This window comes from Callithrix jacchus, chromosome 5, assembly GCF_049354715.1.
Source record: "Callithrix jacchus isolate 240 chromosome 5, calJac240_pri, whole genome shotgun sequence".
NCBI classification, from domain to species: Eukaryota; Metazoa; Chordata; class Mammalia; order Primates; family Cebidae; genus Callithrix; species Callithrix jacchus.
The window spans coordinates 25,804,419-25,821,189 of NC_133506.1; the positions used below are offsets into that span (position 1 = coordinate 25,804,419).

Below are 16,771 nucleotides of genomic sequence, written 5' to 3' on the forward strand. Positions count from 1 at the left end.
CATGGCTATTAGAGGTCACTGAGTGTGTGCATGGGTACGTGTTTTCAAATCTTCTTTTAATAAGGAAGTGGAGACCATTTGCAATCTTTTTGTTTGTTTGTTTGCTTGAGATGGAATCTTGCTCTGTTGCCCAGGCTGGAGTGCAGTGGCGTGATCTTGGTTCACTGCAACCTCTGCCTCCCAGGTTCAAGCAATTCTCTTACCTCAGCCACCCAAGCAGCTGGGATTACAAGCACCGACCACCATGCTAATTTTTGTAGTTTTAGAGACAGGGTTTTACCATGTTGGCCAGGCTGGTCTTGAACTCCTGGCCTCAGGTGATCCACCCTCCTCAGCCTCCCAAAGTGCTGGGATTACAGGCATGAGCCACCCTGCCTGGCCTCTTTTGCAGTCTTGATTGATGTGTGTGAAATCCATCTCCTGGAGCTCTCAGGGGAAACACTTCCTGTGTGCAGATCCCTATTTCATGAAGTTGCAGGGACATAGAATATGTAATTTGTTTGGGGCATTGCTATTAGCAGAGTGGGAAAAGTGTAAGCTAATAAATTAATATAGTCTCCTTCCTCAGACCCTGGAGCCAGCTCTCCTTCCTCAGACCCTGGAGCCAGCTCTCCTTCCTCAGACCCTGGAGCCAGCCTGTTTGGGTTTCTTCCCAATCTCTGCAACCCAAAGGGAAGGATCTTCCTCTTTTGTTTTGCCCCATATGATCCACAGGAAGAATCTTCCTTTTTAACAAACCTTTTCTTGACAAATACCACCCATAATGCAGAAGGTGCATGCATCCTGTGTTCAACTTGATGAAGTTTAATAGAGTACAGGTACCTGTATTTTCATAAACCAACTTCCAGATCCAGAAACAGAATCCCTTCCAGCACCCCAGTGCCCCTTCTCCCCTTTCTAGTCCCTACTTAGTCTCCCCACCCAGGGAAACCACAATCCCAACTTAAAAATAACATCATTTAGTTTCCCCAGTTTTTGCTCTTCCTATAAACAAAATCATGCACTCTGATTTTGTGTCTGGAATCCTTGGCTCCACGCTGTCTCTGTAACCCAAAGGGAAGGATATTTCCCAAAGGAAAGATCTTTCCCAAAGGAAGGATGCATTTCTTGCACATATTTTGGCTTATTCATAGTCTTAGTCATATCATATTTTATTTTCTGAATATATCACAATTTACTTATCTGTTCCACTGTTGATGGTAGTTTCCAGATTTGCGTCCCATCCACCTATCTCCCCAGCATGAGGCTTATCTAACTTACCTCCCCAGTATGTGGCTTAAACACCTGGAACATTTGCTTGGAACATGAAGGAAGGAAGGCAGGTTCTTTATAAATTCAAATCCAGCCCGTCCGGTTGCCCACACTGTGCTGAGTGTCCTCACTGGCTGCTCTAGTCTCCCGCCCAATGGCCAGACTTCAAGGAGTGCAGGGTGAGAGAACCCTTTCCCTTGTCCGCTCCAATAGCCAATGCGTGAAATCCCACCCTGGGAGGGCCCTTCTTTTCCCATTGTTAAAATATAACCCTCCCTCCACCTGCAAGGTATGTTCTCCAAAGCTAGCCTTCTGTGTCACTTGTCCCCCAAAGAGAAGAAAAGAACAAGACTTCCTGACAACCGTTCTGGGCCAGGAATGCAGCAGCACTTGATGTTTGGGGGAAGCGGTTTTTCATTCAAGAGGGGAGGAAGAGGAATGTGCCCCAAAGCAAGGTGGGGACTTTGACTACAAACTCTGGGGCTCAGCATTCTGCCTGTCTCTGGCTCACTTTTTCAGGCACTGTGATTGACCCAGGAGATTAGGTTTGAGACCTTTAACTCAACCTGCTCCCAAATGCCTCTTTATTTTCTGTCTCACTAAGGAAGAACTAAGATTGCAATGGAAAACTATGGCATGCTGCTTTCTTAAGAGTTTTATTTTTAACTTATTTGAAAGGGCTTTTCACATTTAATTAGATAAGGATTTTTATAATATAGTACCCTTGGATGAACATAAAAAGAAAAATATAAGCAAAATAAAATTAGTTAATACATTCTGAGTTTCTTAACATTGACCTGATTTTTCTGATTGACTTTTGACTTACAAATTGTAATTGCCTGTGGTCTCTCCACTCCTCTGGAAATGTCATCCTGAGTGCCATGAAGAGCCTTTGTAATATGGTAATTCTGTTCTTTAATTTTATCTTTAACCGACAAATAATGACTGCATCTATTTATGGGGTATAATGTGACGTTTTGATATGTGTTTACATTGTAGAATGATAATCAACATATCTGTCACCTCACATACTTATCAATTTTTGTGATAAGGATATTTAAAACCCAATCTTTAAGCACTTTTGAAATACACAGTGCTATGATTAATTATAGTCATCATGCTGTGCAATAGATCACTAAAGCTTTGACCCTCTGTCTGGTTGAACATTGAACATTTGGTCAACATCTCTCCTTTCTTCATCTACCCCCATTCCTGAACCTCTGATAACCACCATCCTACTCACTCCTTCTATGAGTTTGCCTTTTATCATCCATGCATGAACTAAAGCATTGGCCCTGGGTTCTGAAGCTGGTTTTGCCGCCTGCTTCTGATTCCTGCTTTGGGGAGGGCTCTTGAAGGCATGTTTTCCCTTCTCACCCCACCCGGACCAATTAAGAGATGCTTCAGGATTTCCATGCATATGGTGCATACCACTCTGCAAGGTTTGATGCTGGTGCTTTTGATATTCACACATGTAACAGGCAAGGGCAACTGTATAACATGACTGCTTTCTAGAGGAAGTGGTTGTAAGGAAGCTTCGATACTAAGATGCATCCCAACTTCAGAACTGCTAAGATACAGAAAAAAGTCTAAGTTAGAATCGATGCAAAATCACAGCCCCATTCCTGCCTGCTGGTCAGCTTCACCATCCCCCAGAATCATGGCCTCCCAGCAGGCTGCAGCCTTGTCATGACTTGTAACCTGTGTCTGAAAACTCGATTTATCTTCATCTTTCTGGAAAGACTGTATGTAAACTGATTACATTGCTCTACTCCCCACTTCGTTCCAAACTAAACCAAGTAACACAACTCAGTGGCTTTTCTGGAGCAAAAACAGAGAGAGTGATATTAGTGTTCAGACCCAGGAGTGCTGTGGGTATGTTCATTATCTAGGCATGAAATGGCTCAGCATCAAAGCAGCCCTGGAGAGCGTCAATGTCCAGGCTCTCTTCTGCTTCCACTCCTGATCTCCGTCACACTTACCTCTTTGCAGGGTGTGCTGTCGGTCTGGACTGGCAAGAACTGAGCCTGGGAGAGGAGACAAAGCAAAGGCTTAATTTTCTGCTCTGTTTTCCCCAGTTTGCCCGAGGATCATCTTTAGCGCTGGCAGATGGGAGGCTTTGTTCTCATTGCTCCTCCATTAAAGTGCTGCCCCTGAGATCCCTAGAAAGAGTTTGTTTTATTTGTTTTTTGGCCAGAGGTGCATTCAGAAAAAGGCCCAAGCAACTCTGCAGAGGAACTTTATTCTTTATTTTTAGTGGCTCAGGAGCCTGGAGATGCAATATTAATCTTTTTTCCACTTCAGAGCTTGCTGAGGAAGGGTTTGGGGGCTTGAAAGGGGATGCGTTACTTTTCTTTTGGTTCATCCCGATCACAGCCACACACTCTGTGAGGGGACTCTGTCTGTTCTATATGAGGTTTTGAATAGATTACTTTTCTCAGCCAGCTTCCTGAGGAGAGACTCACTTTCACTGAGAAGATGCCCTGAGCTTTGTAGAACAAAACAATGCTCCAGGCCCAGTGGAAGAGATGCTGTTCTGCAGAGGCCAGGGAAAGCTTTTCTCGATGTTCTTTCTGGAGAGAGGCAAAGTGGAAGAAAGAAAGGAGAGGGAGGCTGGGGACTGGCAGGAGGCCCCATGTGGGAGCTCAGATCATTAATCTTCGTTCTCCCACACCCCTGCCATGGTCCCAAACATGGGGGCAGGGGGTGAGGTGTTTTACTCTGCCTTTTGACTTTAGCTTTGGCTGTGTGACTTGTTTTGGTCAGTGGGATGTTAGCAGATATCACAGGTAGCGGCTTGAAAGGCTCTTGGGTGGGATTTTGTTCTGTTGCACTCCTGACTTTTACCATAGCAAGAACATGCCGTGGGTATTTGCAGGACTAAGGGTAAGAAGAAACACATGGCAGAACAGATGTAGACCCAACATACAGGTTGTGCCAAGTCCATCCAAGTCCGGACTATTAGCCAAACCCAGCCAACGCACAGATGTGTGATCGGAGAATATTCTTATTGTTGTGTAACACTGTGCTTTGAGATGATTTGTTATGCAGCACATTGTGGCAATGCCTGACCAATACAGAGCTCTTTCTTTACCCTCTCAAATCATTAATAAAGTCAATAAATTCACGAAATGCTTGTGATAAATCATGTTTTAAAAATGGGAACCAGAGAGGGATTATGTGTGAATTGTAAGGTCGTATTGAAGGAGAGGGAAGTGTTTGGAAGAGAGTTCCAGATGGAGAGAGGCTGTAGAGACAGCTTCGGAGCCTCATAAGGCCATGGAAATTGGCACTGGGTCAAGTTTTACTGGCTCTCTGAGAGACATAGACCATCCAGCAGATAGCCAGCTTAAATAAGAGAGGATACAAGACAGACACCAAGAATACAGGTCCATTAGTCAAAGTTTCCCAGAGAAACAAAACCAATAGGATTTGTGTGTGTGTGTGTGTGTGTGTGTGTGTGTGTATATTTTACATATATATTTTTATTTATGTTTTAAAAGAATTAGCTCACGTGATTATGGAGGTTGACAAGTCCAAATTCTGCAGGGTGGACTGGCAAACTGGAGACCCAGGGAAGAGTCATTGCTGCAGTTTGAGCCTGAAGGTGGTCTGCCATGGAGCCAGAAGAGCCAATGCTGTAGAACAGATCGGAAGGTCTTCTCATGGCTGATTCCTTCTTGCTCAAAAGAGGTCAGTATTTTGTTCTATTCAAGCCTTCAACTGATTGGACAAGGCTCACATTATGCAGGATGATGCTTTAGTTAAAGTTCACAATTTAAATGCTCATCTCATTCAAAACTACCCTCACAGAAACATCAAAATAATGTGTGAGCACGTGTCTAGGCACTGTGACTCAGCCAATTTGACACATGAAATTAACCATCATGGTTGGCTTTAATCTTTCTCTACCTCTACAAAAAGAAACCCATTTGTTCTATATTAGCAAGTGATGAGTTACCAAGGAGAGAGCCAGCATCCAACTCAAATCATATCCCAGAGGAAATGACTCGTGGCTATTGCTGAGAAAATTTTCTGTTGGGCCTGCTGAATTGTCAAAGCATCGCTGCTGCCATTCTTTAAAAAATCTTTTATTGGGTTATAGCATACACAAGCAGAGTGCCACAAGTCCTAATGTGCAGCCTGATGAATTTTCACAAAGTGAACTAGCACTGGGTCAAAAACAGAACATTATGAATACCCCCAAACCCCTCTCATGCTCTCTTCTAGTCTCTACCCTCTTCCTAAGGGCAACCATTACCTGGCCTTCTAAAACCACTGATTAGTTTTGCCTGCTGTGTCCATTATGGCAGGTGTATTTTCCAAAGACAGCTGCACTAGTATATACCATCCTTCCTTTCTTGAGAATGTGCTGCTGACATTCTTCCAACTCTGCTTCCTTCCTTCAAGTATGGGTGGACCTGGGACTATGGCAGAAGTAACAGCATGTGACTTCTGGGCCTTAGTTATAAAAGGAACGACTCCCTGATCCTTTTGGGATGATCACCCTTGGAATCCAGCCATATGCGAGGCCAAGTTGATGTGTTCCAACCACAGATCCAGTTGAGGTTTCAGCTGATAGCCAGCATTGGCTCCTCCTTGGGAGGAGAAGCTTTCAGATGATTCCATCCCCCTGAATTCCCATCTTCCCACATACCTCAGAATGCAGCAGAGATGAGCTGTCCTCTACCAAGCCTTGCCCAGCTGCAGACTTATAAAAAATGTTGCTGTTGTTTAAAGTCACCAATTGTTCAGCTCATTTGTTGCACAGCAAGAGATAACTAGAATATACTTTATACAAATGGTGTCATGTAGTAGGTATACTGTATTTACAGTCCACGTTATGTCTGTGGGAGTCTCCATGTTGTGGCATGTAGTCATAGACCGTTTATTCTTATTGCTTTATAGTATGTGAATAAAATAGGAATAAAATACAATTTATATATTAACGGTGCTACTGACAGACATCATTTATTTCTATTAATAAAAGTCAAACATTCTAGTACATGTCTTCTGGTAAATGTCAGTACATGTTTCTGTTGGGCATGTACCTAGAATTGAAATTGCTCTGCCTTAGAATCTGTCTGTGGTCCACTTGAGTAGTTGTTGCCAAAGTGTTTGCCAATATTCTTTTTGAGCAAAATGTCGAAAGCCATGTCATAGGCCTGCTTGTGGAATGATGCTCTGAAGTTTGATCCTGTGAGGGAGGAAGGTCAGATCAGAGGTGCTCTAGTCATCTCTAGAAAAGACGCTAGGTCAGCACTTGGTTTTATTCACTCTGTAACCCCAGAGCCAAGTAGACTTGCAAAGAATACGAACTTTAACAGCAATGCGTAGACTGGGAGCCTCCTGGTGTTACACGACTGTAGAGTAGCCTTTCTTAGATTCCTCTCTCTGACTTCCCTTTAACAAATTTGTGAAAACATACAAAGTCAAATTTTGGCCTTGTCTTTGGAAACAATCGTTGCCACAGTCCAGGGAAGTTTCCAGTATATGCCCCATGATTAAGAACATTCATGAACCACACACCACACACCACAGGCCTTACCGTCTAAATCAGATTAGTCTGGAAAGACCCTGATGAAGTCAAAGGACAAGCCTAAATGGCCCTTTTATATGCCTCGGTTTGTATTTTAAATGGAAATTAAACCCAATGGCCATAGAACCTGCCATGCAGCACTGAAGAGATGACGTGACGAACCATGACTGGAATCATGGCAAAGACAGCTGTAGCTCTGTTGCTGCCCATCCAACAGCAATTACGAAGAAGCCATTGATAATGGCCTTGATTTCAGACTGATGAAACTGAAAAAAATGTGCTTGTCAGAATGGCTGCAACACAGCATTTGAATATCACGCCCAGCACAGTCTCTCTCCTTTTGCCTATGTATTTGGATTGTACATGCCGAACTGTACATCTATCAGCTCAGATAATTAAAGATAACTTAAATGTGATTCCTGATTCTGTTAATGGTTTGAAATAAGTATTATAGCTTCTCCGTGGCCCTATGTCTGAATTGGTCAAATGTTCAGGGCGGACACATCCCGAAAGGAAACTTTTCTTGTACCTGTGACTGTGGTGTTGAGGAACATTTGGAGTGCTCCTGGTAGGAACTGTTCCCTTGGAAATGAGACCTTAGATCTCATCCTTAGGATGAACACTGTCTGGGAAGCTACTGAGTGGTCCACGATGTGGACAAAGGAGAGAGTGGGACAGGGAAGTGAGAGGCAGAAAGGCTGAGAAGAGAGAAGTGATGAGACAGCAGCAGCCTGGAGGGCAGGAAGACCTGGAAGCGGGGAAAAGCTACAGCTGAGAGAGATTGATCAAGTTCTCAGTGGGCCTCTGTGGGATGCTCCCATGTACTATGGCTATAGAGCACAAAATAATGCACTTGAAGGGTTCTTGTGAGCTTCTTCTATAAAACGGGATGATGTTGATGATGGTGATGGTGGTGATCTACATCTACCTCCTTGTGTTACTATGGAGATTTATGGAGATGATACATATGAGTCTTTACCTCAGCACCCAGACGGTAAGTGCTTAAGAAATGGAGTGAATGTTAAAATTCTACACAGGTGGTAATCTAGATTGTGACTTCTGGGAAGGGTGGTGGCAGCAGTGATGGGGATGGTCCTGTTTCATGATGGTCCCAATAGCAGTGTCCACCATGACTGCTACCACTGTCCAGTGCTGGTCAGCAGCTGCGGCACTGTGCTGTCTACTACTTGCTCTCTCCCTATCCATTCCTCACCCTCCCTTGTTCTGATTGGTGTCCTGAGAGTCTGAGCTTTATAGAACATGTCACAGGGCTTCTTAGCTTCAGGTTTCCTTTGGGGTTTGGCCATTGGGTAGCATCAGAGGACAGGAGAAAAAAGGTTTTCACTCCTTTCTGTTAGCCTGGGGCCAAGTTTATGGAATTGGCTGTGTTTTTCCATGACTGTAGCTCCTGTCTGGTCCCTGTCCACCACCCCCAGTTGACCCCTCAAGGCTCTTGCACTCACAGGGTTCCAGCTCAGACCTAGGTATGTTAATGATTTCTGAGAATTAAAATAAAATCCTAATCCCTGCAACTGACTGAATGGACTCCCTCTTGGCAAAGGGGACCCCAGAGACACTTAAAAACTGAGTTCCTGGCCATGACAGAATGGGGTCATACACGTCTTATTACCCCCTTCCTTTTGCAGTTTAGACCGAACAACTACCAGCATTAATGTTAAAATGGAGATCCTACCACTGACAGTACAGGCTCTCTGTGGCAATAAGATACCAAAAGACGACCTAAGGCTGTGCCAGGCAAAGGTTAAGTCATCCAAGTAAAGAACTACACTAAAAGAGTCAACTGTGTTCTAACTGCCGCAAGGGTTTTCTTTCTCTCTATCAGCTAAACAAGTACTGGTCTTGAGATAAGCAATATGGAAACAGTTACAGCTCACCCACCACCAGATGCTGTTCCACAACTGTTCCACAAGTCATAACTATAGCTTTGATTGGACAAGAGGCTGACTTCTGTAACTTTCTCCTGATTAAAGACCATTGACCGTGGACTGGCCCTGGCTGGTTTTACGGAAGCTGCACATTCAATTGCCTTGCTATCCCTGCTTCACCTTTTGACCTATATAGGGCCTAATTGTAGTACATTTAATGTTAAGTCTCCACCTCAAGGTGAACACGGGTCATATGTAACATACGTGTTTATTCAGTATGCATGTGTTAAGATTCCCCCCTCATGAATACTCATGATCATCCTATAACCTGTTGAATATTTATACTTGGCCAACCCATTCAGTAGAAATTCCAGTCTTACCCTTCCTCCTTCAAACTGCCTGCTAAATATCTTTGTGGGAGGCTTCCCAGCCTGTCAGGATGGCCACCTCCTAGGCTGTAACCCTTTATAAGGCAGGAGAATCACTTGAACCCAGGAGTTCAAGGCTCCAGTGATCTATGATCATACTGCTGCACTCCAGCTTGGGCGACAGAGCAGAATCTCATCTCAAAAGAAGAAGAAAAGAAAGAGACAGAAAGAGAGAAAGAAAGAGAAAAAAGGAAAGAAGGAAAGAAGGAGGGAAGGAAATAAAGAAGGAAAGAAAGAATGGAAGGAAGGAAGGATCTTTTCCAAATTTTGAGGTCTTGTGATTAACCATTCCTAGTGTTTGGGTGCATCCACATCCCCTCTTTTTGATTTTTTGATCCTTTCCATTTTATTATTATTATTATTATTATTATTGAGACAGGGTCTCACCTTGTTGCCCAGGCCAGAGTGCAGAGGTGTGATCTCTGCTTAATGCAGCTTTGATCTCCTAGACCCAAGTGATCCTCCCACCTAGGCCTCCCAAGTAGCTGGGACTTCAGGTGCCTGCCACCAGACCTGGCTAATTTTGTTTATTTTTGTAGCGATGAGGTCTCACTATGCTGCCCAGGCTAGTTTGAACACCTAGGTTCAAGTGATCCTCCTACTTCAGCCTCCCAAAGTTCTGAGACTTACAGGTGTGAGCCACTGTGCTTGACAATCCTGTCCATTTTAATACATTTCTTTCTAAAACTACCCAAGGTCAGTTTCTGTTTTTGCTGAGCCCCTAGAACCCACCTCTGCCAAGACTTGGGTTTTGCGATGTTGCTGCTTGTTAAGTTGTTGGTGTAGAGAGTGACGTGTCATGATGAAGGAATTTCTTGAATTTTGGAGGGGATAGACCTTGGGTATTCTTTGACCAAAACTGCTTTATAAAAGATCTCTTGAATCTATCTTCATAGCTGTGGGACAGTAGATGACTGGGCAAAGAATCTTTGTGGCTGGTCGCAGGAGGTTGCAAAAATGGCCACACTTGTTCATTCCTTGCTGTATGCATCTCTTTTGCAATGTGACTTTGCAGCTCCTGCCATCCAGAAGGGAGTCTGTTTGTATGCCCCCTTGAATCTGGCTTTTTCACTTGCTTTACCAGTAGAATGTAGTAGAAGAGAAGGTAGGCCAGTTCTGGGACTGTGCCTCAAGAGGGTTTGCATGTTTCTGCTTCTTTTTTTTTTTTTTTTTTGAACCCCTGCCTCTACTATGAAAAATCCAGGGTAACCTGCTGGGGGACCAGGAATCTAATGCTCCAGAGCCAACTCGTCCCAGTTGAGGCCCATACATGTGAGAAAGCCCAGACAAGACCAGCAAAGCCAATTTGCAGCTGCAGACATATGGGGGCAGCCAGCTGAGACAAGTAGAATCGCCAGCTGAGCCCAGCCTAAAGTTCTGACTCTTAGAATTGCGAGCTAAAGAAATTGTTTTAAATAAATTTGTTACAGAGCTGTACACAACTGTTATTCTGTCTGTTGGGTGGCCCAGGTTATAACCTCTGTTTCCTGGCAACTCAGAGATATCTTCCAAGGGCATTGGGTGGGTGGGCATTTTGGTCATGCTAAGCTGTTCACGCTTCGCTATTGCTAACCTCATTTCTCAAGGGAAGGAACAAAGAAAAACTCCTTTGTTATTGAGCCTGATAAGGGAAGGAGGAAAGAAGCAAGCAGTTACTTCTGCCTTTGGTGCCAATCTCTAGCTGAGAGCTGGAATTTGTGGTTTGCCACGTACCACTCCACTTAGCACCGCTTCCTCTGTCCCGACTCCCGTTTTTCTATGGAAGCAGCTGCTCCCCTGCTTCTGGTATGTCTGTGTTTCAAAGCCAATCCTGTTTCACAACGGCAGACTCCATAAGTAAAGAATTCCCGTGTCTTGACTGTTCAGCTGGCTTCTGAGCCATCCAGGAAGCAGCGGGAACCTGCCTGAATGCTGCTCTAAATGGGAAATTAGCAAACACAATATGATAAAATTGCCCCGAATTGTAAGGATTAATGTAAGGATGTGAGATGGACGGGAGCAAAAACTGTAATCAGGAACAATGGTGGGCGATGAATGGAGGGAAATGAGAACTCCCCAGCGGCACCCAGAGCCCCGTCTCACGTACCCTCCCACTCCATTCCTCTCCTCCAGCCTGGAAGCTGATTTTGTTTGCCAACCCTTGCCACTGGCTTCCTTACACCATGTCCCGCCACAGGGTGGGGTGAGCATATCTGTGTCCTGCACACTGGGCTGCCCAGACTCATGTGTTTCTCAATAAAAAGACAGTGCAAATGCAAGCTGACCCCTTCACTGGCCTCACCTCCTTTCCTGTGGACTTGACTGCGCTTGGATTCTGTGTCCTGGATCTATGGTGCATGCTTAGTGTGAATTAAAGGGCAGGGGAATAACGTAGGTTAGTGTTTCTCAGCCCTTATCATCTATTAAACTGGTGACCTGCAAACTTGTTTTTAACCTTAACCCCAAGAGAGGGAGCGGGGAGTCTACAACAAGAAAGCTGTGGAATTGGAGGCCAGGCTGAGAGGGGTTATCTTTTCAGTGAGTTTCTGTATTTGGGGAACTGAATGACTGAATGACTTTTCAAAGATAGAATTAGATTCCCAAGAGGCAATTACTGATAGTAATTTTGAGGGGAGGCCTGGAAACCTGGAGATTTGTCTAACTGACTTTGGGATGACTGGTTATGCTCATGTGACTCAAATGAGCAATCAAGGGGTTCCTAAACATGTAAGGCTTTTGACATATACTCAAAGTGTTCTCCAGAAAGGTTGACTTGACATCTAGGCGTGTGTGAGAGTGCTTATTGGCCCATCTCTTCATCAGCACCAGGAGCTGTCACGGAAACGGTAGGTGAAAATATGCCATATTGATTTGTGTTGCTACATTACCAGAGATTAGAGGGCATAAATATGCTTAATTTTATATTTTTATTTTTTCTTTTGTAAATTGCCAAAATTGTCTTTTTTTCTTTTGAAGCTTTAAAAATTGATTTTTGAAAGTTCAATATGTATACACTATTATTTTTATACTTCAGGCTGCACCTAATTGGCATTGCCACATTTCCTGGTCCAATATCATAGGAAACTCTGGTTAGTTGAATTACATGTAATTATTAAGTTTATCAAGCAGTTGTCTGTCCTATGTGGTACACTTTTTTTTTTCTAGATTGAATTGTACTTTTAGGTTTGAATGGATAGGTGTGTTTTTGCCCTTCAGAAAACTTAAATTTACTCTAATGACATTGGTCTTTTCTTTTTTCTTCAAATTTTCCTCCTTTTAGTGCATAGAGAAAGCATCTCCACCCCAGATTATATGGATCTCTATTAATTTTATTGTCATTTTAGCTCTTATATTTAACTCATTCAGACATCCGAAATTTATTTTGGGGTTCACTCTAGGGTAGAGACCTAACTTATTTTTAGAAATGGTATTTAGATGCTTTGATGCAGCCACAGTTCCAAACTTCCTGAGTAGACATCAGAAAAAGGTTGCCCCATGCACCACTGGCATCTTGAATCAAATTAAACTCTGTGAGGCACAGAGGCAGAGCATCCCCTGGACTGGGGGGCCGGGTGGATATCCAGATATTAAGTGATAACATTTTGCCTTTTTAGACCATTACCCCGGACCAAGACCTGGGGAAAAGCTCCAGGAAGGATGATCATACATTTATCATCCATCCAGGACACTTTTGAGAGTGAAAAGGACATCATTCATAATTACACATGGACTACAGGCATATATTGGGGTGTTCCCCAGGCCAACTGGAATATTTTGTTTTTCCACCCTGCAGAAGACTGACTCTCCCATCTCTAAGGACTGAGGAGTGACATCTCTCTGTACGGTGAAGGCTGCTTCTAGGCAGCTCATATTACTAGACACCAGCTCTGGGCGAGCAAAAGTTGACTAACCAGATCCTTGGACAAATAGTATGTCTCTTTCCAGAGAGGAAACAGTAATAGGAGAGAAATGAAGAGAAATAAACATATTTCCATTAGGATGTGCATTATTCCTGAGAGAAAAGGGGGATGAAAACATGTTGCCTTTGGAAGGGATGCCGGTTGGGCATCAGTTACATAGGAGATTGATGGAAGTTTTGATGAACAATTTGTGTATCCATGGATCTCTGCTAGTTCTGAGGACAGTAATTAATTTCCTGGGACAAGAATAACTTCATTTTCTAGGAAAAGGATGGTCTGAATGGTTTTCTAAGAGATGTGATAGTCACAAAGATCTTCCTGCCTCTCATCTCTCCCCTTTTCAGTGTCAGAGCATGGCAGCCACAAGTGCAGATATTGGATTGGCTATTCCAGGAAATTCAAACAATATCATAGTCTGTTGCTGGCCTGCAGGATTGGGGAGCAACATGCCTATTTGACTTGTTGTGCAGAAAGTTTGCTATCAATTGCATGGATGTGTCACTGTGTCCCCAATACTTTATGAGGGGAAGAAGGGGTGGCAATGACTTATTACCATGATTGGGGTATAGATAAAAACAGAATCATGCCCTAGGAATAGGTTCCTGCTTTGAAAGCAAAACACTTCATCAGGAGATCATTGAAGACACCTTTCTGTGCCAAATCATCACAGCCTTAGTGACTAAAAGGAACACCTTGTAGACCTCCTTTATAGGCCCTATGATTACATCTGAATCCACCCAGATAATCCAAGATAACCTTCCCATCTGTGTTAAGTCATTCTTGCATTGTTATAAAGAAGTACCTAAGATTGGGTAATTTATAAAGAAAAGTGGTTTAATTGGCTCATAGTTCTGCAGGCTGTACAGGAAGGATGGTGCTGGCATCTGCTCAGCTGCTAGGGAGGCCTCAGGGAGCTTTCAATCATGGTAGAAGGCAGAGTGGGGCAGGCACATCACATAGGGAGAGTGAGAGCAAGAGAGAGTGGTGGAGGTGCTGCACTCTTTTAAACAACCAGATCTCATGAGAACTCATTATCATGAAAACAGCACTGAACCATGAGGGATCCACCCCCATGACCCAAACACCTCCTACCAAGCCCCACTTCCAACACTGGGGATTCTAATTCAACAGGAGATTTAGAGGGGACAGCATCCAAACCATATCACCATCTCACGGCCCTTAATTTAATCACATCTGCAAATCCTTTTGCCATGGAAGGTAACATTCACAGGTTCCAGAGATTAAAACATAGACATATTAGGAGTTCATTATTCCACCTACCACAGGGTCACCTGATCAGCCTTTTGGAAAATGAATTCTGCATTTCACCAAGGCCAATGGCTCCACAGAGAACACCTCTGTCAGGACAGTGGTGATATCTTTGATTTTGACAGCAAATCCCCCAAGCAGTGCTCCTCACCAGCTTCTAAAATGCCAAGCACTTTCAAATGCCAGAAGACATATTGATGGAGGTGGAGGCCATGGTACACGGCAGATGGCATCATGTGGTGACATGCTTGAAAGAATGTTTCCAAAAGCAAACTCCAAAATATCACACCAGCTACAGATCATGGGGAGGCAGTGGAAAAATGGAACATAGTGTCACAGAAGGGAACCAGATGGAGGCCCACAGAGCTAAGGAGGACAAGGGCTGAGGGAGACTTGCTGCTTCTTGCAGGACACAAACAGTGGGGTTTTCAGAGGTCCTGACTGTTTGTTTTTTCCCCCTAGCTTTAGAGCACTACAGTGTCTTCTTGCATTTCACCGCTTGCTCCACTGTCTGTAAATATGTAGGAGGTTTTGTATAAGCTATATTGGAGAGAATTTCACAGTGGCCTCTGTTTAGTCTACAGTTAGCAGAATGGTGGAAGACAGCAAGCTGACTCATTCTATACCACCAATACTAGCAGGCTCAGGGGATGGCCAGGGAGGAGGGACAGGGCAGATGCCTTCCTTAGTGGAGAAAACCTGGAAGGCCTGATATTTCAGAATGGAACACAGAAATTCCAAACCCCACCTGGACAGAAAAAAATAAGAAATGTGGTTTCGATAAGAAGTAAGTTTCCAAGATTTAAACATTAAGGCTCAATTTGATGCACAAATGAATGAAATACCAGAAAAAGTGGCCCCCAACCCCATACATGGGTCCTTTTGATCATGCAGGTTGATCCAAAGTTATTATTCAATATATGACATGAGGAAGAGATTTAAATGCCCCGAACATTTGTAGACCCATTTGTAAAATGAGGGCTTTACCTAAATCAATCGTCTTCAGATATTTTGGGTGTGAGGATCTCCTCGAAGACATCCACACTAGTAGTTGTATTTTTTTAATTGAAGGAATATATACATGTAATGTAACTAAGAGATCCTATTAAAAAAAAAAACAAACCATGGCCTCCTACTTGTATTCCACCAAAAGCGGTCTCTAAGACAAATATTTGAGTGGTGGGAGTTTATTTGGGAGGTGATTCCAAGGCAGTCTAAATGAAGGAGTGGAAAAGTGAGATTGGAAAGAGAAGAAGCCGGGGAAGTGTGCACTAATGATCAGGGTGGCTGATCACTAGAATTGCTTCTCAAAGGGTGATTCGAAGATCAGCAACATGGGCATCATCTGGGAGCTTGTTAGAAATGCAGAATCTTGAGTCTCCACTCCAGGAGCTCTGCAATGAGCTTCAGCAGTCAATATCATGCAAGCCTTCTGGGTGATTCTGATACACACTAAAGTTTGAGAACTGCTGGTATAGAACATGCCACAGAATTGTCCCAGTGAGCTGTTGAGGAATGAGGAAGTTAGAGTAATAATCTGCCAACTCTCCTCCCTCGTGGGTCGAGGTTGCTTGGGAACATGGATTCCTCAGCGCACTGGGCTGCCATATGCAAGGTCCCCTGGTGTTAGCATAAGCTCTCAGGCAGAGAAGCTGAAAGGAGCAGGTGCTTTAGTGGGGATACCACTGGGGTACACAGGAATTCTCTATCACAGCGGCAGCTGAATCCAAGATGTTAGCTGAGGTGCTCCAGTGGGAAAACAACAGAATCTGCTACATGTGCTAAGAATTTGGAGGCATTGATACATATTTGCAAGTAGAGATGCATATAGCATGTGCCTACATACACTCAATAAACATATGGTTAGGGCTAAGGTAGTTGTGGAGGGGATACGTAGGACCTTTGCATATTTAAATCAGTATGGAGTTGATATAGTTTGGGTATTTTCCTCTCCAATGTTGGAGGAGGGGTCAGATGGGATATGACTGGATCATGGCACGAGATACGTCATGAATGGCTTAGCATCATCCCCTTGTTGAGAAGTGAGTTCTTGGTCAGTTAGTTCACACAAGATCTGTTTGTTAAAAGTCTAAGACCTTCCCCCTAACTCTTGCTCCCATTCTCACCAGGTGAAATGCCTGCTCCTGCTTCACCTTCTGCCATGCTTAAAGGCTCCCTGAGGCCTCACCAGCAGCTGAGCATCTGCCAGTGCCATCCTTGTACAGCCTGCAGAACTGTGAGCCAATTAAACCTCTTTTCTTTATAAATTACCCAGCCTTAGATATTTCTTCATAGTGATGAAAAAATGATCTAAAACTAGGGTAGTGTTTTTACATCCATGGATTTACCAGTCATGTGATGTAATAACATAATTTTGCCTTGTCACGCATACTGTAACTTATGTGGAGAGAGAGAAAATTGATTTTTTCTGTGAAAAGTGATTCAAGAAAGAAAGTCATCAGTTTAGGTAAGTCATGTAGGTGGACAGAAAGCAAAAAT

General features: G+C 43.7%; 1 protein-coding gene across 12 annotated transcripts in view; it reads left to right on the forward strand.

Annotated features, from left to right (window-relative positions):
• Window positions 1–16,771, forward strand: part of SCP2D1 (SCP2 sterol binding domain containing 1) — a 241,637-nt gene that overhangs the window by 30,149 nt on the left and 194,717 nt on the right. For 5 of the 12 annotated variants that reach the window (XM_078371469.1, XM_078371467.1, XM_078371468.1 and 2 more), the window contains one exon: window positions 4,801–16,508. In XM_078371469.1, coding sequence (XP_078227595.1) covers window positions 4,801–5,007 — 207 coding nt within the window. In that variant the 3' untranslated portion in view covers window positions 5,008–16,508. The remainder of the gene's footprint in view (window positions 1–4,800; window positions 16,509–16,771) is intronic. The other 7 variants (XM_078371476.1, XM_078371477.1, XM_078371475.1 and 4 more) reach the window with 2 other exon arrangements.